The 24,645-nt window shown below is 41.9% G+C and overlaps 2 protein-coding genes across 2 annotated transcripts; both read left to right on the forward strand.

The window, feature by feature from the left end:
- Window positions 1-2,765: 2,765 nt before the first annotated feature.
- olfcv3 (olfactory receptor C family, v3) lies at window positions 2,766-9,556 on the forward strand (the record flags this gene model as incomplete). Its single annotated transcript, XM_079513801.1, has 9 exons — window positions 2,766-2,809; window positions 2,944-3,108; window positions 3,425-3,713; window positions 3,914-4,000; window positions 4,972-5,163; window positions 5,978-6,511; window positions 7,177-7,401; window positions 8,034-8,157; window positions 8,315-9,556. The coding sequence occupies 9 exons, from the start codon at window positions 2,766-2,768 to the stop codon at window positions 9,214-9,216; spliced, it is 2,562 nt and encodes an 853-aa protein (XP_079369927.1). The 3' UTR covers window positions 9,217-9,556.
- A 2,310-nt stretch (window positions 9,557-11,866) lies between these two features.
- Window positions 11,867-23,643, forward strand: LOC306932099 (vomeronasal type-2 receptor 1-like; the record flags this gene model as incomplete). Its single annotated transcript, XM_079513802.1, has 13 exons — window positions 11,867-11,878; window positions 12,146-12,360; window positions 12,412-12,563; window positions 12,826-12,999; window positions 13,424-13,583; window positions 13,686-13,980; window positions 17,539-17,625; window positions 18,971-19,240; window positions 20,812-21,009; window positions 21,289-21,564; window positions 21,843-22,067; window positions 22,518-22,641; window positions 22,730-23,643. 13 exons carry the CDS (start codon window positions 11,867-11,869, stop codon window positions 23,641-23,643), a joined length of 3,102 nt encoding a protein of 1,033 aa, XP_079369928.1.
- Window positions 23,644-24,645: the final 1,002 nt, after the last annotated feature.

Genomic DNA, 24,645 nt, shown 5'->3' on the forward strand with positions numbered 1-24,645 from the left:
GAAGAGAGAATTTCAGAGCTGCCAAAACGGTCGTACAAACATTAAAAATACTTAACGGCTTCTGAGCCGTTCGCGGGGGGGGGGTCAGAAGGTTCGTTGTCTCCTATAGCGTTCATATGGTTCTTTTGGAATATGTCAGGGTGACACCCACACCGCAGCAGAGGGGTAAATCAGGGAAAGTCAGATTGCGTCCCATGTCGCTTGAAGCCGGAGATAACGGACCCTACGTGGTAGGGGTCCAAAGGAGCTCAACCCGGGGGGTCCGGAGACGGGCTATAGTAACCCCTTATAGGGATAGGCTAGCCCCTTTCGGGACCCTCGGTTACCGTTTCTGTATTTTGGACGGCAGGCTTCCAGTTACAACATATATACAGCCTAATAGTATAGCTATCAGTAAGCGGCTTCTATTCTGTCACAACATAGCCTAGCCTAGCCTATAGTTGTACGTATATACACGTAATGTTAGTTTTATATCGGATAATTTATATTTTTCAGTAAGGACGCTGTGCGGACTTTGGACATGCCCTGGAAATCTAGATGTACAATTCAGGCTGTAACACTTGGTTTAATCAATATCACTTTCAACTAAGCCATCATTGGTAAACAGTTAAGAATAATTTATTCTAATTTGGTGCTGTGACACCCCCAAACAAAACATTGTCTATTTATTCTATAAATGTACACCCATGCATGCACACAGCACTTGTGTCACCTGTGTAACGTACGTTGGTTAATTTCACCATCTCGCCCTCTCTCTCTCTCTCTCTCGCGCACACACACACACACACACACACGCACACACACACACACACGTTAATGCTTATTGATTAGCATAGATAGCTAACTCACCAGAATAAAAACAAATCGACCAAGCAGTTTATGAAGATGAATTAACTTTCAAACTACTTGTGACTGAGCAGCTAGTTTTCACTTCCTAACAACCCAGACTCCACTCAACTTCCATGAGGTATAAAGTTACATTATAAGTTGTTTATTTTACCGTTTTTTGCTTTTACTACTAGTACCAAACATAATCGTGTGTCTGTGTTGACTGACTCACTAGTCTGTCTGTTTGTTTGCAGCAGGCGTGTGGAGGGGGAGGGGGCGTGGCTACCAGAGGATTTTAAAGAGCGTGCTTCTTATCTCAGGGAGTGTCAAGGCCAGCACGTGGTTTTAAACCATTTTCATGTCAAGTAGTCTACTGGAAATTGCATGATGAACTTATATGGTGATTAATATAAACTGTTATGATAGAAATGTTATCTATAGGCCTATTAGATAAAATGCAGCTTGGTTGCTAAAAGTTGCAAGTTGAGCAATTTGAGTAATTAGCATAATATGTGACCATACCATTAACAACCTATAAGGCAAATAATTCAAAATGTCATCATTCTTTATGTAGCATGGATTCTGTTACTATTGTGTGTGCTAAATAACATACTAAAATCTTAGGAAAAACGAACAACCAGAAAGGCATCGTTTTCAAGATGGCGTCCACGGTGGCTAAAATGAGCTAAAATGCATATAAACTGGGATTTAATATGTAAAAAATCATAACAATGATTGGTGTTAGGTATGGGCATAAGGTTTTCAAAAACCATTGCAAACTAATTTGGCTTGCCCCCTAGTGGTCGGTTTGCAATGAAACCACTATTAGATATGTCAGTATATGGTTGGAACCCCAAATAATTGATAGAAGAGATTTTTCAATGGATTCTGTTACCATTGGGTGTGCTAAATAACATACAACTTTTTTACGGAAACGAACAACTTGAAAGGCATCGTTTTCAAGATGGCGTCCACGATGGCTGCTGGGAGCATAAAATGCCTGTTTCATTCCAAAGTTGCAAACCGACCACTAGGGGGCAAGCCAAATTAGTTTACGATGGTTTTTGAAAACCCCAATGCCCAAAACCCCAACCCCAATGCCAAAATTCAAAGAGCAGTTACCAAGTGCATAATTGTTATGACTTTTTTACATTAAACACAGCTCCATCGTGGACACCATCATGCACATGATGCCTTTCTAGATGTTTGTTTTTCGTAAGAATAGTATGTTGTTTAGCACACCCACTAGTAACATAATCCATTGAAAAATCGCTTCTATTAATTATTTGGGGTTTCAACCATATACTATCTAATAGTGGTTTCATTGCAAACCGACCACTAGGGGGCGAGCCAAATTAGTGCATAATATGATCTTTTACATATTAAATCCCAGTTTATAGGCATTTTAGCTAATTTTAGCCACCGTGGATGCCATCTTTAAAACGATGCCTTTCTGGTTGTTCATTTTTCCTAAGAGTTTAGTATGTTATTTAGCACACCCAATAGTAACAGAATCTCTTTTATCAATTATTTTGGTTTACAACCATAGCTATACGTATCTAATATTTGAGTCTGTGTAAACAGACCACTAGGGGGCGCACCCAATACGTTTGCACAGCTTTTTTAAATCATTATACCCATACCTAACACCACACCAAAATTCAAAAACTACCCACAAATGGGTCCAAACCCAATGTTTGGGAACCATAATGGTTTAGAAGACAGTGAAATGTGTAGTGAGGAAGTTCATCAACATGTTATCAACTTATACTTGGTTTATTAATGCAATATTTAGGCAGCAATACATGAGCATATCACACTTTGGGAATACTATTTCATCAGAACTGTCTGTCTAATCATTTTGATTAGTTAACATGTAATAATTAATTAGTCATGACCGGTAGACAAATATCCAATCCAGTGGCACTCTATCAGTAATGAGATGCATCGTGGAGCAGCAGGCGTTACATATAGCCTACAGGTAATGTGTCTCCTGACCTTGTCTCCCTCTGTTTGGAGATGGGTGCATAACACAATGACTTGTCTATTTTTATTTTATCTGATATATCCTGTCTATGCCATGACTTTAGCTGTTACCTCAATTTCCCCTTACAGCTCTGACCTGTCCCCAGCAAAGGAGTGCTCTCTGCAAAGCAGCTTTGAGCCAAGCTTTGTGGCTGAGGGTCACTATGTCATTGGGGGAATCTTCCCCCTTCACTACAACCAGGAGATGCCTGACCTCAACAGCACCTATAGACCACCAGCAGTCAAGTGCAATGGGTGAGCTTCACAACAATTTGCAATGAAATGGTATATAGGGGATCTAACTTATTGTACAACAAGTTAGTCATGCCATTTAATTCTAATATATAAGGTTCAGCTATAATTCTTTCCTGCATATTTTCTGTTGACATGTTTTTAAAGCAATTAACCATTAATACATTATTATTATTATTCACAGCAATAGGTTGGCATTGTCATTAAGAGGCACAACCTCTTTACATGTACAGTAGGCCTATGTCAAGCTAATGAACCTCAGTCTCTTACTCTCTTCTAAATTAATCATTTTCTTCCAATTGTGCTCAATGTGTGATAGATTTGATCCTAGGGCTTTCCGCTGGGCTCAGACGATGAGGCTGGCAGTTGAGGAGATTAACCAGAGTAAAGAGATATTGCCCAATCACACTCTCGGTTATAAAATCTTTGATTCGTGTGCTTATCCTCTGACGGGTCAGAGGGCTGCTCTGGCTGTGCTGAATGGACTGCATGAGGTCAATTCACCCAAGTGTTCTGGTGCCCCCCCTCTCCTCGCTGTCATTGGAGAATCTGGCTCTGCTCAGTCCATTGTGGTGTCAAGAATCCTTCAACCCTTCAGGATCCCAATGGTAGGGTTAATAATGTTGCTTTATAATCGGAAACAAATATAGCAATAGCAATTTGGATCTCAGGCACCCCCCTGCCGTGAAACTTGACCCATGTTGTATGGCCCTTTCTAAGTCACCCCGAGCGCCTGCTAAATGCATACATGATAAATTATGACTAACTTCCCTGCACTATTAACTGTTTCTTTTTACTTCTGTCCCAGATCAGCTATTTTTCATCCTGTGCGTGTCTCAGTGACAGGAGAAAGTATCCCACATTCTTCAGAGTGATCCCTAATGATGACTATCAGGTGAGAGGGTTTGATGAGCAGTTGTCAAAGCAAATATCACATATCTAAACATACAACTTGTTGATTTGTCCAGCCTATATTTCAACGTTTGATGTTTTTCTTTTGTACATTAATGCCACACTTTGTCGTACAAGTGTCTTACTCAAAAGCAGGAAATAGAACTTGTAGATCTGCTTCTTTTGCTATATCTGAAACATTGTTAAAGATACAGTGGTTAAGTCTGCCTGTGGGTTTTCTAATATTGAATCATCAATGAAAAGTATTAACTTAAATCGTTTTACTAAAATAATAACCACATTTTCACCTCAGCTACATTAGAGTTTCAAGGAGAATTCCAGACTAACATTTTCTTACGTAAGAAAACTGTTGGTCTGGAATTTTCCTTTAAATAATAATATATTAATAATATATTATAATAATATCATGAATATCATTGGATCCATTGAAAGGCAGGTAATTTTTTTCCATGTCCTGAAAAATGATGATTTTGGTCGACATACAAGGTTCCCAGCAACCATATACTGTGTATACCAGTGGTTCCCAAACTTTTTAGCCTGTGACCCAAAACAGACATTAGATGTTTGCCCGATCTACAAGCTCACAGCGTGGTGCGAAGCGACGCATTGTGAGCTTGTAGATCAGCTATTTTCACTACTTCTTAAATATTTGTGATCTTATTTATGGATTTCTTTGATTTTTCTTTGATTTCTTCATGACATTACTAACAAAAATCATTGAATTTTGTGGATTATTCATGAAAATGTTTGTTTTGTTTGGAATGTTTTTTTGAAAATGTTTTGAAATGATAATTAAAAACAAAAATGTAGGAACCAGAAAATAAAGGGACGCATAATAATGTGTCCGCGACCCACACATGGGTCCCGACCCACTGACTGCATGGGAACCAGTGGTGTATACTGTCTGTACCAACACTTTTTTCTTCTTCTTCATATATTTTTAACTGATCTCAGGTCAAAGCCATTGCCCAGCTTCTGCTGCGCTTCAACTGGACATGGGTGGGGCTGGTGCGGGGGGACCATGAATATGGCCGCTTTGCCGTGCTGGGCCTGCTTAGAGAATTAGAGGGCACAAGAGTGTGTGTAGCCTATCAAGAGATGATTCCCCTACTTTACAACCGACAAAGGGCCCTGGAGATTATGCAGGTAAATAGATGCTGAAAAAAACGAAAGACAGATGAAAGATAGAAATGAAAATAGAATGATTAAGTAAGTTGAAAACATACCAAATTTATGATACAAAAAGCCATGAGACTTGTTTCCATAGTGGTCCATTTTTGTATGGATCACAGACAGCAACTATTTGTTTTCGATCAAAACCACTGATATTGTACTAACATATTTTAACTTAACAACTAATTACTAAACTAATAAGCCCACAATACCTGCACATCATGATGCATGATGAGCTTGTAGAATGTAGATCTTCGATTTTCAAAACATTTTCTATACATTTTATGAATTTGTATTTATTTAACTTTTAAAATGCAGATGCCAGGGTTAAAGTGGTTAAATCCTGATGAATTGTAATGCTGCTGCTTAATCTGCCTCCAAGTACGCCATAATAATGAATTTAATTTAGGGATGAGGGTCGTTTCATTTCCCCTTGCCCTGGTCATTTTCATTCTCTTCTTTTTTTGTATATATATTTCTTTCTATGCATATAGTTATTTTGATAATTTCTTTTCAAAATATTTTTATGGATGTCAAGTCACAGGTTCATAGAAAAAATTAAAACATCAGATTTTAGTGTCAGTGACTCAGAGGTAACAAACGTATAAATCACAGAGATCATGGGCAGACATAATGTTGTGCAAAACATGCCCCTTCAAGACATGTTCTCCCCTTCAAGTCCCAATTTAGTAAAGCCAATTCCCAATTCCCCAGCAGTTATTTTGATAATTTCAGTTAACTATAATAACCTTGCCCTCCTCTCACACAATGTCATTCTTTGTGAAAGGTGATGCGTAGCTCCGGATCTATGGTGGTGGTTGTGTTTTCAGCGGAGGGAGAAATGACCCCTTTCCTGAAGGACTACATGGAGCAGAACATGCCAGTGCTTCAGTGGGTGGCCAGCGAGGCCTGGGTCACAGCCTCCGTCTTCGCAGGGCGTGAGTACTACCCCTACCTGGGAGGAACCATCGGCTTTGGCATCCGACAAGGCCACATCCCAGGCCTCAGAGAATACCTGCAGACAGTCGATCCTCAAATGTACCCCTCTAACACGCTGGTTCAGGAACTGTGGGAGGCTCTGTATGGCTGCTCGCCATCGCCCTCCTCTGGCTCGCCGTTGTCACCCTGTTCAGGGCAAGAAGCTCTCTTGGAGCAGCATTCAGCCTATATGAATACCTCAAGTCCCAGGGTGGCCTACAATGTCTACAAAGCTGTTTATGCAATTGCACATTCCCTGCACAACCTCGTCTTGTGTACACCAGGCAGAGGGCCCTTCTATAACAGCTCATGTGCTCAGAACAGCAACATACATCCCTGGCAGGTATGAGTGTGCACTAAGTAGGCCTACTGATATAGTTAATTCAAAAATCGAAATAATAATGTGGTTGTCACAAAATCCCATGGCACATCTGAACTTGTCTCATGGTACACCATTGAGCAATACAGTATATGCCTTGGCAGACACAACATTTAGGCCTAGTTGCTGTCGGGCAGAAACCTTGTATTTCCATATTCCACCTTTTATGTTTATTAATTTGGAAATTAATGATGGACCTCCAGGAAGTATCGCACAAAAGTTGTGAAAATAGCCGATCGACAAGCTCACAACACATCATGATGTGAGATCATGTGACGCGTTGTGAGCTTTTAGATTTTCTATTTAAAAAATGTTTTTAAAATAATAATGAAAAAGGAACGGTTTTGGACATACAAGGTTTCCACAAGACAGTGCCGATTTGGGTAACAATGTTGTAACATCTGGTTAACCAAAATAACACACTACTTAAAGTCCTACTGTCTTTCATTTTAGATAAAACACTATCATTACAGTGTTTTGTCTTTAAGACTCAGAAAGGAATGTTGCAGGCATGCAGGGTCCTAGCACCCCTAGTGCCTATAATTTACGAAAGTCAGACATTGGAGGTGCTAGTGCCCCTCAAAAATAACTTTAGTTAAAACTATATATAATCATTGCTTTTCCCCCAGCTCCAGTACTATCTCCAGGAGGTGGCATTCAGCATTGCTGGGGATGAGGTGAACTTTGACCTGAAAGGCGACTCCATACCCTACTATGACGTCATCAACTGGCAGAGGGGCACAGAGGGAAACATTGAGTTTGTCAACGTGGGGTTGTTTGATGGCACCAAGGATGCAGGGACGGAGCTGGTTATCCACCAGGAAAAGATCACATGGGCGGGGCATCAGAGCGAGGCAAGCTGCTCACACTGTGTATTTACCTACATCAGATGTCAACTGTTGAAGTTCTGTAGGTTGAGATGGAGGTAAGTCAGGTCAACAGGTTAATCTAGATTAGATATGATGACTTTGACACCATCAGGAGGTTAATTACCATCAGATCTTAATTGTTGACATATATTACTGTTTTATTCCTTATGGGGACGAATTACTGTAGGCTACAGTTTATAACATAAACTGCCACATTCATTTGTACGCAAAACAGACTAATGATGATTTATGGCATATTCAGGACAGACATATTTGAATTTGAGAAGGAGGACTATATCTAAATGTACTGAACATTTATATAAACATTTTCAAGGCAAAAGGCACTAAGACTATGCAAGTTGAAACTATGTCTTCACTTTTGGAATTTCTTAGGTTTTAGATGCAGCAAGCAAATGAAATCATGAAGCTGAACCTTGCAAGTTGAAAGCATGTAACAGCCATGTATCCCATGTAGAATAGATATCTATTACTGTACTATTATTGTATAGGCTTGGCTGTCATAAAAGCGGGCACTAGTCTGCTTAATGTAAACTAAAAGGAATTCTTTCCCAGTAGAAAGAGACAACATTTGAGCCACATCTCTCTGTCCCCCTCAGGTACCTGTGTCTGTGTGCAGCACCAGCTGTCACCCAGGATCCAGGAAGGCTGTTCGTCGTGGTGAGCCTGTGTGCTGCTTTGACTGTGTACCATGTGACAGCGGCAAAATTAGTAATCAGACAAGTGAGTTGTATAATTTGTATTTGTCTTGATAATATGGCAATAACTGAAATTGGGCCTGTCTGGCATTGACTTAATATAAAGAGAGAGAGAGAGAGAGAGAGAGAGAGAGAGAGAGACAATAAAAACTTTGTCCTAAGCCTTACTCTTTTCTTTATAGATTCTATAGACTGCACAGTTTGTTCCGAGGACTTCTGGTCAAACACCGAGAGAACAGCATGCATCCCCAAGAGAGTGGAGTACTTGGACTATGATACATTGGGCATAGCCCTGACAGTGATCGCTGTGGTGGGTGCCTGCCTCACCATAGCTGTCCTGATAGTCTTCCTCTATCACAGGAACACAGCCATCGTCCGTGTAAACAACTCTGAGCTTAGTTTCTTCATCCTGCTCTCCCTGACCCTGTGCTTCCTGTGTGCACTGGTGTTCATTGGGAAACCAACCGCCTGGTCCTGCATGCTGCGTCACACAGCATTCAGCATCACATTCTCCCTTTGCATCTCCTGCATTCTAGGCAAGACGCTAGTAGTCTTGGCTGTGTTCACTGCCACCAGGCCTGGAAATAACATTATGAAATGGTTGGGGCCCAAACAGCAGAGAGCCATTATATTCACGTGCACCCTGGTTCAGGTGGTCATCTGTGCTGCCTGGCTCATTGACGACCCACCCATTCCTTACAGAAATATGCATTATGAAGTTTCTAAAATTATTTTAGAATGCAGTGTGGGCTCCAGCCTAGCCTTTTGGTGTGTTCTAGGTTACATTGGCCTGTTAGCCTTTCTGTGCTTTGTTTTGGCCTTTCTGGCTCGGAAACTGCCTGGCAACTTCAATGAGGCCAAGTTCATAACTTTTAGCATGTTGATCTTCTGTGCTGTGTGGGTAGCATTCATACCTGCGTATATCAGTTCTCCCGGGAATTATGCAGATGCAGTGGAGACATTTGCTATTCTGGCTTCCAGCTTTGGCCTGCTGGTCTGCCTGTTTGCTCCAAAGTGTTACATTATTCTATTGAAACCAGAACAGAATACTAAGCAACATCTCATGGGGAAACAAAAGAAATAATACAGAGTAAAACTACATATTTAAAAGGGTTAAATATCTACAGTCAAAGTTGAAAAGTTGTTTTTTAATTAGTATCTTCTAGTTTTGTTATGGTACTATAATTGCATACTATCAACAATTTCATGTGCAGAAAAGCAGAGTGTAGCCGGAAATTTTTACTCTACTGTATAGTAGTTTAGATACTTTCTTATTGAAGGGAAAGTGGTGACAGAGCAGCAAGTGCTGAGAAGTACCAGAGGGGACTGCAAAGTACCATTCAGATGTAGTGTGTTTGGTAGAGCCTCCCATCACTGGAATAGTTTCCCTACCGAAGAAAGAGAGACCACCAACTATTTGGCCTTCAAATCAGAGGTGACTTAAAGCAAATCATGGGTAATTATCAGCTTGTATTGTATGTAGTTTTATCACCACTTTTAAAAGCTTAGCTTCTGGCTAATGTCTGGCCCATTTACATGGATGTGAAAACTGACTTGAATGTGGATTGTCCCTGATAAATAAATAAAATAAAAATGTATTTTATGTGTCATATTTGGATCAAATCTGAAGGACTAATAAAAAAATGTGTTTCACATAAAATGGTAAATGGTGCATTTATATAGCACCTTTATCCAAGGCGCTTTACTGGCGACCTTGCGGGTACCATCCGGAAACTCCCCTGAGCCCCTGAATTTGATCAAATCTGAAAGAATAATATCAAAAATGTGTTTTACATAAGTCAGCCTCCTGATGGTGCTATTAATTTTAAAGGCAGATGCAGGGCAAAAGTTTTCCCTTGGCCTCTAGGGAGTGTGGACTCCTCGAGGAAGGTCGGTGACGTTGGAGAGATAGCTGACCTCCAGGAAAGTCTGGCAGGGCAACAGGGGTTAGCAACCAGGGCACCAAGCAAGCTACAAACCGTACAAATGAGCAATACCCCAGAGTCTCCCGAGAGGAGGGGAGGAAGAGAGACTCGACAGGACAGATTCAACGACAACAACTATGACAGTGACACAGACGCAGAGAAGGCTCCCTTGACTCAAATACACCAGAGTAAGGCCAGGTGTGGACAGGGACGGACACATGCACACCGCACAGATGAACAGTCTGGTGAGACATAGGAGGACACTAGGCAGGAGGCAAACCATAGTCCTGGAGACCTCCCAGTGCCTGATGTCCCCCAAGAACACACAAGGCAGAGAGAGCTTCCTGCTATAGTTCTGGCAGGGGAGAAAGGACAGTGGGCGGGTCCGCGGGGGGGTGCCCTGGACGTGGGGGTGTGGTCAGCACTGGTTTGCTGCACCTAGCCGGCAGGTTTTTCGCACTTCCCTGTTGGCCCGGGTGTGGCTCATTGCACGCTGTGTTCATGATTTGAGGCATGTTGTTAAAAAAACAGACCAATCCTGCAAACTTTGGAAGGCAATCTTATAGCCAATCGGAATGGAATATGGAAAACCGGACAGATCCATGTTGATCACATGATGACTATAGTGGTAACCCCATTTTATTCCCAATTGTAAGCCATGATCTACCACTAAAATAGGCTATGTTTAAAAAAACACTTTTGCGATTTCTGACAGGCTCAATGCATGTGCACACATCCACACAAAGACTATAGTTTAAATAAGAATAAATACTGATAGTTATATAATCAATGCCAAAATATTAAGACAAATGTATTTTTCCATAGTCAGAGTAGAGTAGTCACTGCTTGCCTGTGTAGGTATAGTAGTGAGTGAGAGGCTGTTTAGCTCTGTGGGTTTTTATACCATAGTTCTGTTCTGATATGCATGACTCACAACGCCACAACACGGGGGATAGTGGTCAAACAAGAGAACAAACGAACTCTGCAGTTGATGGCCCGATACACATGTCTGGGGCCATCACTGCAAGCTATTCTAAATCCACGGGTATGCGCGTGACATCATCGTACCTGGAAGTTATGCGGGAACGCCCACTGAGTGGCAAAAAACGACTTTCTGGCCTTGACAGCCCATTCATCCAAACAGAAAAGTCCTGTCTGATTGCATTAAACAATGTTAAACTCACCAACATTGCAGCTGTACGAAAAGCTTCCTCTTTCTATCTGCAAAGTTTTTGTTTCATAAAAATCCACCATAGAAACGTTATGAGCTACTTTCTGTCAAGAAATGCCCTGCATTTGATTATTTTTCTAAGTGTCAGAGTTTGGAAGTGCTTGTTTTCAATAACACAACATTTTGCTGCCTCCTGCATTATGTGACATTTAGAAACAGGTGCTACGCAGGACGGTTGAGTGATTTCCAACGAGTGCTTGCAAACTCAATGTTTTGCCACTCAGTCTAGATGAGGGGGGCGTGTCATGATGGGATAATCATGCATGTGCATACTCTCTATACTGGCTGCCTGTCAGTCTGACACCCACTGCACTCCGGGATCTACTTGAATGGCTCGTGCGAGCTACTGGTAGCTCCCGAACCCCTGGTTGGTTACCCCTGGAAAGAAATGATCCTGAACTCGAAATGTTTCTGTGAAATTTGATCCAATTCACCATTTGTCAGCCTTCTGATTGGTCCCTAACTGACTAACCAGCAGGCTCTTTCTGCCTTGTTCCGCCCTGGTTCCACCTTTATGTTGAATTTGTTAAAACATCATTTTTGGAAAAAACTAAAAACAAACATGATGCCCAGTCACCATGCTGCACCGGGTGAAAATTCTGCCCCATTCCACACACACACACACACACACACACACACACACACACACACACACACACACACACACACACACACACACACACACACACACACACACACACACACACACACACACACACACACACACACACACACACACACACACACACACACACTCCCTGACAGGAAGTACAGAGACGCTTCAGCGGCCAAGGTGAAGTATTACGGCCCTCAGCGCCCTGCTTCGGGAATTGGGGGACTCCCCCACCCCTGAACAGCTGGCTGAGGTCCGGCATCTACACAAGGAGGCGGTCAGCTTCACGTGTAACATCACCGACCTGGCCGGCCGCATGGCCACAGCCTCCATCATGGTGGAACGCACCAGGTGGCTGGAGGCCTCACCCAACCTGCACCCCAAAGCCAGAAGAGAGCTGTCAGACGGTGCATCATCCCGAGAGGCCTCTTCAAGGGGGGCCCTGGAAAGACCGTGGAGGTACAGAGACCTGGCTGCGAGGCTCTAGCAGCCTTTGTCCTGCGTGAACAGGCGCAAGGCCAGCCCCTCGCCAGCCCCCTCGTCTGCCCCGCTGAGGGGCAACAACGCCCTAGTGGCGTCAGCAGGGACAGACGACTTCCACGTCCAAGCGACTAATGCCGCCGCCCAGCTGCCCCACACTGGTCCTAAGAAGGGCGCCCCCAGTCGTTTTATTGTTTAGGGGTAGCCCAAGGGCTCCCCGACACAGTGGGGCGGGGTCAAGGCCTTGTGGTGGGCTTAAATGCCACTGGGGAGATGGGTCACGCCAAAACAAAAATCTGGTCCACTAGAGGGCACCACCCCCACACAGAGGTGGGCTCCCCTAGCGGAGGAGAATCCCTAGCCAGACGCATAGCACAGTGGAAACTGTGTGGAGCGTCTCCCTGGATTCTTTGCTAATTGCTATGAAACCCCCCGCGTTCACAGAAGTCATCTTCACCACCAACACACGGGGGCAGGCGGGTCAAGTTCTCCAGCAAGAGATTGCATCTCTGCTAGAGAAGAAGGCCATCAGAGAGGTGCCCCTGAGCCAAAGTTGCAGCGGGTTCTACTCCCGCTACTTCAAGAAAAAAGTCCTATACTGGACCCCCGAGCACTCAAGTCTTTTCAGTTCAAGATGCTGACGGCCAAGTCCCTGGTACATTCCATACGCCCAGGCGATTGGTTCACGTCCACAGACTTAAAAGACACGCATTTTCACATCCCTATCTACCTAATCTATTTATTTTTTGATGGGAAATCAATCAAATAAATAATGTATGTGAAGCCCTGCCCCTTTTGCCTCTGCCCAGATGTGTGTTGTGAAAGATTGCATAATGATATACAGTACCATGGGGGATGGAACTGTGCATAAAATGTCTACTGGACAAACAATTTGCAAAAGGGTTTAGACAGAGGAGGACGATCATGAGGGCTTCTCCCTACATGCACAATTTGCACATGCATTCAATCATGAGGGCTTCTCTCTACATACACATGCTTTCATGCCTGCACTTGACCTTGTTCTCTTCTGTCTCTCCTTCAGCTTCCTCGCCTACCTCTTGTGACTTACAGGCACAGCTTCATTTCAACAGATTTTACAAGGCTGGGGACTTTGTTCTGGGTGGCTTGTTTAATATCCACTTCTTCTCTGTCTTGCCTGAGCTGTCTTTCACTTCCAAGCCACAGGACCCTATTTGCTATGGGTGAGTCTCACAACAATAGGAATCAAGAGAGCAGGAACTTGTTTAGTAGACCATAAAGGTTACTGTAGGTGGTGTAGGTTACAGTTGCATTTGTTGTGTTAGTTTTGACATTCTAGGGTTCAGGCTGGCTCAGACCATGGCTTTTGCCATCACTGAGATCAACAGAAACAGCAGCCTACTACCTAATGTGACTCTGGGATTAGATCTCTATGATAACTGTGACACGCTTGCAGTTGGATTCCCTGCAGCACTGTTGTTGGTCAGTGGGAGAGAGGAGCAGTTTCAATTGGACGAGCACTGTGATGGGTCCCCACAAGTGCTCGGAATTGTGGGTGATAGTACCTCAACACATTCTATCGCCATCTCTAGTATATTAGGTTTGTACAGAGTGCCTATGGTAAGTTTCCTATTTGGCCCCCTTTCACCATCAATTGTATACGTAATTTTGGTTACTTGGTAATTGAAAAAATATAATATTTTAAGAAATGCACCTAGCCTATAGCAGATTTTTGGGCAGGGCAAAAAGGATTATGAAGGACAATCAACAGCCAAGTAATGAACAGATTTCATAGGCAAGGCTGAATGTTCTGAATGTTTGAAATGGAGTTTGAAAAACAGTTTGTATTTTATTGTATACCTATGCAATGATGAAGCTATGTACTGTATATGTTGTGTCCTGTAAGTCCATGTGGGCTGCATGGCCACCATTTTCTTTACAATCAGGTATTATCTCTATTATTATCGTGTTGTATATCGTATTGCTGTTAGCACAACCTTGTGTAACATACCACACCAGCAATTCACTTGCTTGTACCTGTATGAGTAAATTAACTCCTCTTGATTCTTAATTCTACAGTATATAGTCTTTTTACACTATGAAATACATGGAACATATTTACTTGCAGGTAGAGCATGTGAGCAGAGTGTGAGCAGAGCGGGCAGAGTGTGGTGCTTGTTTAGAAAAAGAGCTGGACCGATCAGTGCATTTTGTGACACTGGTGCTGTCCATGGTGCTTAAAGGAGAATTCCATGCTAGAAGGCTTTCTTACCTTTCTTTGTAGTGTTACATCCCCACCAAAGAGGTCCAGGTGTTTTTTTGTGCAAAAACTTTCCCCTACCATAAGCCCTCAATGAATTGCATTGAATTGAATGGGAATTGAATGGGGCTATGGGGTGTTGTGCTAATTCGCTTATGTCTTAGTAAAGTGTGCCGCTTGGGATATTATTTACATTATGAAGAGAGGATATATACAATTCCCATTCAATTCAATGCAATTCATTTAGGGCTTATGGTAGGGGAAATAGCCAATAAGGAGCTTTTGCACAAAATAACACCTGGACCTCTTTGGTGGGGACGTAACAACTACAAATAGTAGAGGACCAGGCTAAGATATGTATGCACTTCATTTAGGAGAGAATATCTGAACTGTTCTTGGCTAATATGACCGCCGCAAACAACTTGGGAACTATGGCTAATAGTAATTCTCTATCCGGGACGAAATACCCGGAAATGACCACACTATTAAAAATGACCGCTAGTTGAAACATGGCTCTAACTTATATACCGTTGGAGCTACAGATATTCTGAGGTGCTCAAAATGTTCAGAATACTCATGTTTGAATATTCAATAGACCATATGCACACGGTGGTCATCTTTCCAGTTAATGGCAGGGTTTCCAGTTAATGGCAGGGTGGAAACTAGCCACAATTTGCCAATGACCGCCCATACATCCAAACCGACATAGTCCAATCTAATTGTATTAAATTATGTCAAACTCACCAACATTGCAGCTGTACGAAAAGCTTTAATTATCCTCTTTCTATCTGCAAAGTGTTTGTTTCATAAAAATCCACGGTAGACATGTTATGAGTTACTTTATGTCAAGAAATTCCTTGCAGGTGATCAGTATTGGAGTTTGGAAGCGCTCATTGAATAATCACTCAACGGTCCTGCGTACCACCTGTTTTGAATTTGCACATAATGCAGGAGGCAGCAGGATGCTGCGTTACTGAAAGGGAGCGCTTCCAAACTCTGACACTTAGAAAAAAATCACCTGCAAGGAATTTCTTGACATAAAGTAGCTCATAACATGTCTATGTTGGATTTTTATGAAACAAACACTTTGCACATAGAAAGAGCATCATTCAGGCTTTTTGTACAGCTGCAATGTTTGTGAGTTTGACATAACTTAATAGAATTAGATAGGACTTTTGGGCGGTCAATGGCAAATTGCGGCTAGTTTCCACCCTGCCATTAACTTGTAGAAAGATGACCGCCGTGTGCATATGGTCTATTGAGTATTCAAACATGAGTATTCTGAACATTTTGAGCATCTCAGAAAATCTGTAGCTCCAACGGTTTAGAAGTTAGAGCCATGTTTCAACTAGCGGTCATTTTAAATTGTGGTCATTTTCAGGTATTTTGTCCCGGGTAGAGAATTAGCCATAATTCCAAAGTTGTTCGCGGCGGTCATATTAGCCAAGAACAGTTGAGATATTCTCTCCTAAATGAAGTGCATATATATCTTAGCCTGGTCCTAGACTACAATAAAGGTAAGAAAGCCTTTTATCATGGAATTCTCCTTTAAAGGGGGAATGTCATTCCCCTCGGGAGATAAGAACGGCTATTTTGGAATGCATAGGGTAGGCTAGGTCTAGGGCAGTGGTTCTGAAACAGGGCACCCATATCAGACTTTCATAAATATACTGTAAGGTGCTCGAGTGAAAAGTAATTTAGTGGTGCTGTGGAAGAACAGCACCACTAAATTACTTTTCACTCGAGCACCTTACAGTATATTTATGACATATTGTATTTCTTTGACATTTATAATAACAGTAATAACTATGTAACTTAGATAGCACTTTATATAGACTTATAGCATTTTATGTAGACATAGCACTATATAGTATATATGCATAGTTTCATAATCATTATTCCACTGTTACGTTCTTAGCTTACGTATAAGTCGCTCTGCTAAATGCCTAAATTGTAAATTGTAAACAGTATGATAAGCTTTACTGTAATACTATTTGTATCATTATGATTATTACTACTGGTGGTGACCACACTATTCAAATTAATGCACACAGTTGAAAGCATAAGCCCACTCTCTCTTCCATTATGTGATTTTAAATCTCTACAAATATTGTCTTTGGACTTGGATGGCTAAGAGACTTATAGCTTTACCTACCTAACATTGTACTTGACATTCAAAAGTGATATTAGTAAATACCAAATATTACGTGGAACCCCTGGACTGGTCGCTGGTGTCATGGTACCCTAGGGTGAAAACAAGCTGTATTACGATCCACTTTGAGAAACGACCCACGTTGAGAAACTCTGGTTTAGGGTCTAGTCTACATTGTCATACGGTATGCTACAGGTCAAATGCTGATTCATTTCTTAATCCTTCCTTTTTTTTTATAGTGCTTCAGATGGCAAAACCTACAACTACAGCAGCATTATTTTTGCTGTGAGCAGAGCAGTAGCAGGGTCAGGGAATCTGTTTGAGTGATATAAGAACAGTCAGTGAGTGTGATTTCTTCCTCATCTGCTTCACAGCCTCCATTCATAGTTCAATGGCTCAGATCCAAGGGGTTTCCAATTCCATTTTAGGCTAGTGTTCCTTCCCACACGGGAGACCTGGGTTCAAACCTCTGGTGTTACATTTATGCTGTGACCTGGATCAGGTTTCTGGGTGGGGGGTTCAAAGAGGGGTGAGTGATGCAGAGTGACTCAGAGTCTGTGCCTGAAGACCAAAAGCCTAATATCCCCACAGCCCAGGGGATTCCCCTTTAGGCTGTTGGCAAGATGTTTGGCTTCCCACATTTGGCTTCCCACATGAGACAACTCTCAAATCTCGAGCATTACACTCACATGCTCTGCTTCTGTTTGCAGGGGAAATGTGTCTAAGATGTAATTTTACAGATGTTTTGTTTTCTTACCTTTTGCAGGTAAGTTACTTTGCCACCTGCTCCTGTCTGAGTGACCGGCATCGGTTCCCATCCTTCTTTAGAACAATCCCAAGTGACGCCTTCCAGGTGAACTTTTTGTGTTCCACAAAAAAACGGTATCATGTTCCACACACTTGACAAAAATTGCCCTCTAGTGCACCGTTTCCCAAACAGTGGGTCAGTGGTGCAACCATTTCATTAGTAGCTTTGTGTGTCCCTGGTCTGAGCACGAAAATAGCATTTGGTTGGTTTTCAAAACCAAGTGTCACTGTTGTGCAGCCTAACGTATACATATTAACTGTATATATGATGATTTCAGGTGTATCAGTACAGTACAGTACAGTACAGTACAGTACAGTACAGTACAGTACAGGGACCCCCTGGGGACCCCCACACGGTAACTCTGTAATTTTTCAACCGTTTCGGACACTGGGCGGCTAACCGGAACCGGCCCGGGAACCGGCCCGGCCCCCTGGGCGCGTTCCTGCGGGTCTGGAAGTTCCGGGGACCCCCCGGGGACCCCCACACAGAGTTGCACCACTTACTTCACACGGGTGTGATTTTTGTTTCCTGACCTTGTTATTAATTATTTCAAAACATTTTATTTTTTCTTTATTTTTATGCAATTTATTAGGTTCAGATAACAGTACATTATATTGGAATCACTTCTGCTCAGACATAACTTTTTTTTTTTTTTTAACAAACAATACTAAAACAAACAAAACCATACAGAAAAGAAGGAACACACATAGGAAAAACAAAAAACAATTGCATTAAGGTACAGGGCCCATCACACCTCTTCACACCATCAAACAGTTTTACCAATTGATCAAGGCCTTTTTATTGCCATATTTTGAATACCGGATCCTGCATTGAAGGGAGAAAATCTGGGTTTAAAGCAATTGGTGCTAAGAGTGAGAAGTGGTTCTTTAATTTAAAAAAGTTATTTATTTTATTCCAGGTCTCTAAAGTGTTCAATACAATAAAGTTATTTTGTACTTCGTGCTTTGCCCTTCTATAATAAAAAGTGTGATTCAAATGCATGATCCCACAATTCATAGACTCAATATCAATCCATGTATTCTTATTTTCATCAAAACATTTTCAAAAAACATTCCCAAAAAAACTAAAACAAAATAAAACAAATGTTTAAGAAGTAGTGAAAATAGCCGAAGCTCTCAAAGCAGGACGAAGCGACACGTTATTTTCACTAGTTTGAGTCCAGGCCAAATCTAATTTCTTTTCTGGGTCTTGACTCTACAGCTAAAAAAAACAGTGCTATAGTGTAATCGATATTGCATATCTGTATTGTATTACTGCTGCAGCTGAAGGTCTCGGTTGACCGCACTTGTCCATTGTGGAATCTGTGTAGGAGATTCACTGATGTGTGAGTAATCGAGCCTAAGCTCTTATCCCTCCATTCTTTATTCAGGTGCAAGCCATGCTCCAGATTATGATCCGGTTTGGGTGGACCTGGGTAGGACTGCTGATTAGTGATAATGACTATGGCCACCATGCTGCACGATCCTTCCAGTCTGACCTGGCCCAGTCTGGTTTGGCCTGTCTGGCCTATATGGAGGTTCTACCCCGGGGATATGAACCAACTGAACTTCAGAGGATTGTTACAGGGATGAAGAAATCCACAGCTCGAGTGGTCATTGCATTTGTATTAGAGAGCCACATGGTTAATCTCATGGAAGAGGTTTGGGTTGTTATTACTTTAGGAATTAAAGATGGGTTATATTAAACCTATGGACCTAGGTTGCAATTTAAACTTTTATTTCAATGCTTATAGTAACAAGTAACCGTATTTTTGAAACTTTATTAAATCTTTGATCACAGTATGACTTGTGACCCGGCCAGGGGTCACCACCAGGTGTAACACAAACGGACTCTCTCCTTCCCAGTCCCCAAACACAGCAAGTCAACACCAGTTTTAAACACCAAAAGGCAAATAAAATATGAATAAAATTGGAAACATGGGTAAATTACCTCAGGGTAGGCCCCTGTACACTAAGTAAGCGATAATGTATGGCTGAGTGGTCATAGTTTATAGATAAATCACAGCCACCCTGAAGGTGATTTATCTATAAACAATGACCACTCAGCCAAACATTATCCCGCTTATTACACGGCTACTTTAATACATAAATTAATAAATTGACCCAAAACACACCAACTCAAGGTATCTCCTTGCTTGGTAGTGCTTGCTGGCCGGCGTCTGCCCAGCAGAAGCACTGTCGGAAAACAAGGAAGTGAGTCGATCAAAATAGAATCCATTTTCGGCTTCGTCTATTTCTATTCAAATGTTTTCAAAAACATTTTTGTAAATGACAGTGTGTGTGTGTGTGTGGAAACAGCATTAAATCAGTGGGCGCAGCTGGTGCTCTGAGGGTTTGATCAGGCATCGGTCTGTTATAGAGCGGAGTGGTCATTATCAAGAAATAACAGACCGCTGAATTTGGCGGTTGACCAATCAGAATCAAGCATTCAACCAAGCCGTGTAATAACTCATGTTAACACTGGGAAATCTAAAGCACTGAAAACTCAGAGGACTGGTGTGATTGGAGGCTGGTCAGGAGGAAGAAATCTGTGAAACTGGAGTGGAGACAGGCATTAAGTGGAGTCCACCAACACAGGAGCCATGCAATCACCAGCAGGGTCCACCTAGTAGCCAACCACACACTATTCAGTCACCAGCTGGTATGAATGTCAGCCAAACACTTCTCAATCACACACACACACACACACACACACACACACACACACACACACACACACACACGCATCAATGATGGGACATTGGACAAAGACAAAATGCACTATTAAAAAACAATGACTGTGTTTTGTTGTGGCTTTGCATTGGCTGCGCTGCGCTGTTTCGGCCGCGTTTGGTTTGAAGTTATGAGTACTAGTTATATCGATACTCTTCCTTCCCCTTGAGTGTGACTGTGATCATGCAGCATGCTTCTCTGCTGCGTTGCTCAGCCTGTGTGGCTGCCAGGGATATTTGCCTCTCCCCTTCCCATTGTCCAGAGGCAACTTTGCCGTTGCTTACTGACATGTCCCATTGGCTAGAAGCAGCCAATCACGTCACCACATCAGTATGACTAGGTCTTCTACGTTTCATGAGTGTTCAGGTTTCACCAATGTGTTTGTAAAGGTGATACAATTTTGCATTTGTCTTGATAGTTTGATGCACATTGGATTATAGTTGTGCTCATTTGCCTTTAAAATAATATACCAATAAATTGTATTCAATACAATCAACAGGTGGAAAAGCAGAATGTGACAGGTTTGCAATGGATAGCCAGTGAGGCCTGGACGTCATTTACTGCTCTCCAGTCTCCTCACCTCATGCCATACCTGGGAGGCACTCTGGGTATTGCCATTCGTCGTGGAGAAATGCCAGGCCTCAAAGACTTCTTGTTAAAAATACATCCTCACAACAGTCATGATGAAAATAGCATAGTGAGAATTTAGTTTAACTTATTATTTTAGCTGCGTGGGTTTTAAATATTCACAGCGTCATATATATTTATCCTTAAAGGAGGATGTGATTAATCGCCCCAAAATATATTTTTGCAATTATGTGGTGATAAAGTAACTTAGTTCAAATTCGGAACAAGGTAATATCTTCTGAGCTTCCTCACCAACTATAGTTTTGATCCGAAACATTCACATAAATATTTCAGTATTTCACATTTTAGAATTGTGTAAAGGCTTTACATCATCGACATGTTTCTTCAGGTGAAGCACTTTTGGGAGAATACATTTCAGTGCAAATTTGCACCCCTTCCATCAGAGTGGGTGGATGCTGGTGGAGCGGTGTGTACTGGACAAGAGGACTTAGGAACAGCAGGAACTACCCTTTTGGATGTGTCTGACCTCAGGCCAGAGTACAATGTGTACAAGGCTGTGTATGCTCTCGCTCATGCCCTCCATGACATGTTGCACTGTGTACCAGGAAGAGGGCCTTTCAAAGGGCACAGCTGTGCCAGTTTACAGACAATACAGCCATGGCAGGTAATTCACAGTTAAGGTCTCTAGTTAGGTTTTGAATTTGGAATATAATGAATAGGTAAATAATCTTATAGGCTATTGATGTATAGTAAATTAGTAATACTAATCCCCCCACCCTCTTCATCAATGCTCTGCACATTTATGGTGTTGTAAATATTGCAATGGGTATAGTTAATATTGTATACAGTAGGTTATTAAAGTCTCTAGGTCACCCTAATTTTGTTCATCTCCATTTGTAACTTTTGGATTACTGTTTACTTATTTGCCATCGCCATTTCTAGCTTTTGTATTACTTGGAAAAGATCAACTTCACCACAGCATTTGGTGATCATGTATCATTTGATGACAATGGTGATGCTTTACCAATCTATGATGTCATGAACTGGGTGTGGCTCCCTGATGGTAGCACAAAGGTTCAAAATGTAGGTGCAGTCAAGAAGTCAGCCACAGGTGAAGAACTCATCCTTGATGAAGACAGAATTTTCTGGAATTTTGAATCCACAATGGTAATGTTTGGCTTTATATAACAACTAATCTTGAGCTCATGATGAGAATGTAGCCTAATTTAGATCAAACTACACTGATGCCCCTACTCAGGAACGATGCAAAGCGGGAACGATGCAAGTTGAAAATGGTCGGTCCCATATAATGACCATATATAGGCCTGTACAGTAGGTACAGTATATCGGTCAGATCTGTGGTTCTGAATGAATGACAACCGGATCTACCTATATGCCTATGGGTGTATCAGTCGGATCTGCAGTTCTTGACAACCGCCTATGCGTCTGAGTCCGACTCTATGCCGGGCACAGCACTCTCTCGGTTCACCAGAGACACGTGTGTACAGAGTTTGAAGTCGGTCCGTCGAATTGTTCTTGAGATATGTGAACTACAGACGCACGCACACATACAGTACATGCACAGACAAAGATTTTGCGCATTACTTTCCTCTGTAGCCACCTCGGTCAGTGTGCAGTCAAAGCTGTTCCCCTGGAACCCGTAAGGCCCGAAGGAACGGGGAACCGGTCTGCTGCTTTGACTGCATTGCTTGCTCTGACGGGGAGATCAGCAATGACACTGGTATGTTTATAATATGTAACAATATAGAATATAGGTTATATTTTTGGACAAAAGCTGACTATCCCTTTGACCTTGCCCTCTTTGTTAGACTCTACAGAGTGCACCAGTTGTCCAGAGGACTTCTGGTCCAGTCCCCAGCATGACCATTGTGTCCCTAAGAGCGTGGAGTTCCTCTCCTACCATGAGGCCCTGGGTATCTCCTTGACAACCATCTCATTGCTAGGCACATTCCTCTGTGCCATTGTTCTGGGAATATTCATCTATCATCGAAGCACACCCATGGTACGCGCCAACAACTCCGAACTCAGCTTCCTTCTCTTGTTGTCACTCAAACTATGTTTTTTGTGCTCACTTCTATTTATTGGCCGTCCCAGCCTCTGGACGTGTCAGCTGAGGCATGCAGCATTTGGGATTAGCTTTGTGCTGTGTGTCTCATGTATCCTGGTAAAGACTATGGTGGTATTGGCTGTGTTCAAGGCCTCCAAGCCAGGAAGTGCAAACATTCTAAAGTGGTTCGGTGCTATGCAACAGAGAGGAACAGTTCTGGCTCTTACTTCCATCCAGGTAACAATCTGCACTGCCTGGCTTGTATATTCACCACCAACTATTCATAAAAACACTCAATACCGCAGTGATAAAATAGTCTATGAGTGTGTGGTGGGATCAACAGTTGGTTTTGCAGTGTTACTAGGTTATATTGGTTTGCTAGCACTCCTCAGCTTCCTCCTAGCATTCATGGCAAGGAATCTTCCCGACAACTTCAATGAAGCAAAATTAATCACTTTCAGCATGTTGATATTCTGTGCTGTGTGGATAGCCTTCATCCCAGCATATATCAGCTCTCCAGGCAAATATGCAGATGTAGTGGAGGTATTTGCTATTTTAGCATCTAGTGTTGGTATTTTGGTGTCACTGTTTGCCCCAAAGTGTTATATAATCCTTTTGAAACCTGAGAGAAACACTAAGAAGTCCATGATCGGTCGAGTTGCCACCAAGACGTAGAAACAATTGATATCTTTGATTGCTTATAAACTTAGACTGTAAATTCAGCCTCCCTTACAGGCTATTCTTTTAGAGAGTTTAAAGGAAGTTTTTTTCAACCAAGGTTCATGTTTTAGGTTGTTATTAGACAAACTGACATGTTGAGCCATACAACACAGTATGGCAGCCCCCTACCCCCTTCACATTCAGTAGATCCTGTGATCATTTGTGGCCAGATGTAATTTCCTTGGGTCTAGTAGGACTAAAGTAAATAATAAAAAAACAAATCGCTATTACATATTGTAAAAAAATACATATTTAGCCCAATGTTCGAATGCCCCGCCCCCTGTCAAAAATAGCTAAAATCGCTAAAACAAAAGAAAGCAGCAAATGGAAAAAAAGTAACACTCATCTTTTACATTCTCTAATAACAACCTAAAACACGAACCTTGGTTGAAAAAAACTAAAGTTGTCCTTTAAACCTGGAATCCAAAAAGTGGCTCTATCTCTTCATTCTCTCGCAAACATACCCTTTAGCTATATTGCCTTTTCATTATTTCCGAGGGTCTCTGGTTTCAACGCATTAAAGTTATTCAGTGGGATAGATCTGTTGAAACACCATGGAATGTCCCTCGCTGCTCACCGCTCTCATAGCTATCCTGCTATAGCAGATTATTCAGTGCAAAGATCAATCACACTAAAGTGGTTCTCAAACATTTATGTCATGCCTACAGTATCACAATGAAACTTATCCATTAAGACTAAGAATTTAGATTTCTGAAATGATATGTTTAAATATGCAAATTAGGCATTATATGCACTAATTAGCATACATTTCGGGACGATGAATCTGAAGATCGGATAAAACCAGGTTTAAAATTATTGCTTCATTTTAGAGACATAATAGAGACAAAAAAATACATATATCTCTTCTTATCATTCCATAAATCAGAAAATACTGTCAACAGGCAATTTTCGCCATGTTTTTTAGGAATAAAATGTGATGTAAATCAGGCTATGAAT

The sequence above is a fragment of the Electrona antarctica genome (assembly GCF_951216825.1).
Source record: "Electrona antarctica genome assembly, chromosome: 11".
NCBI classification, from domain to species: Eukaryota; Metazoa; Chordata; class Actinopteri; order Myctophiformes; family Myctophidae; genus Electrona; species Electrona antarctica.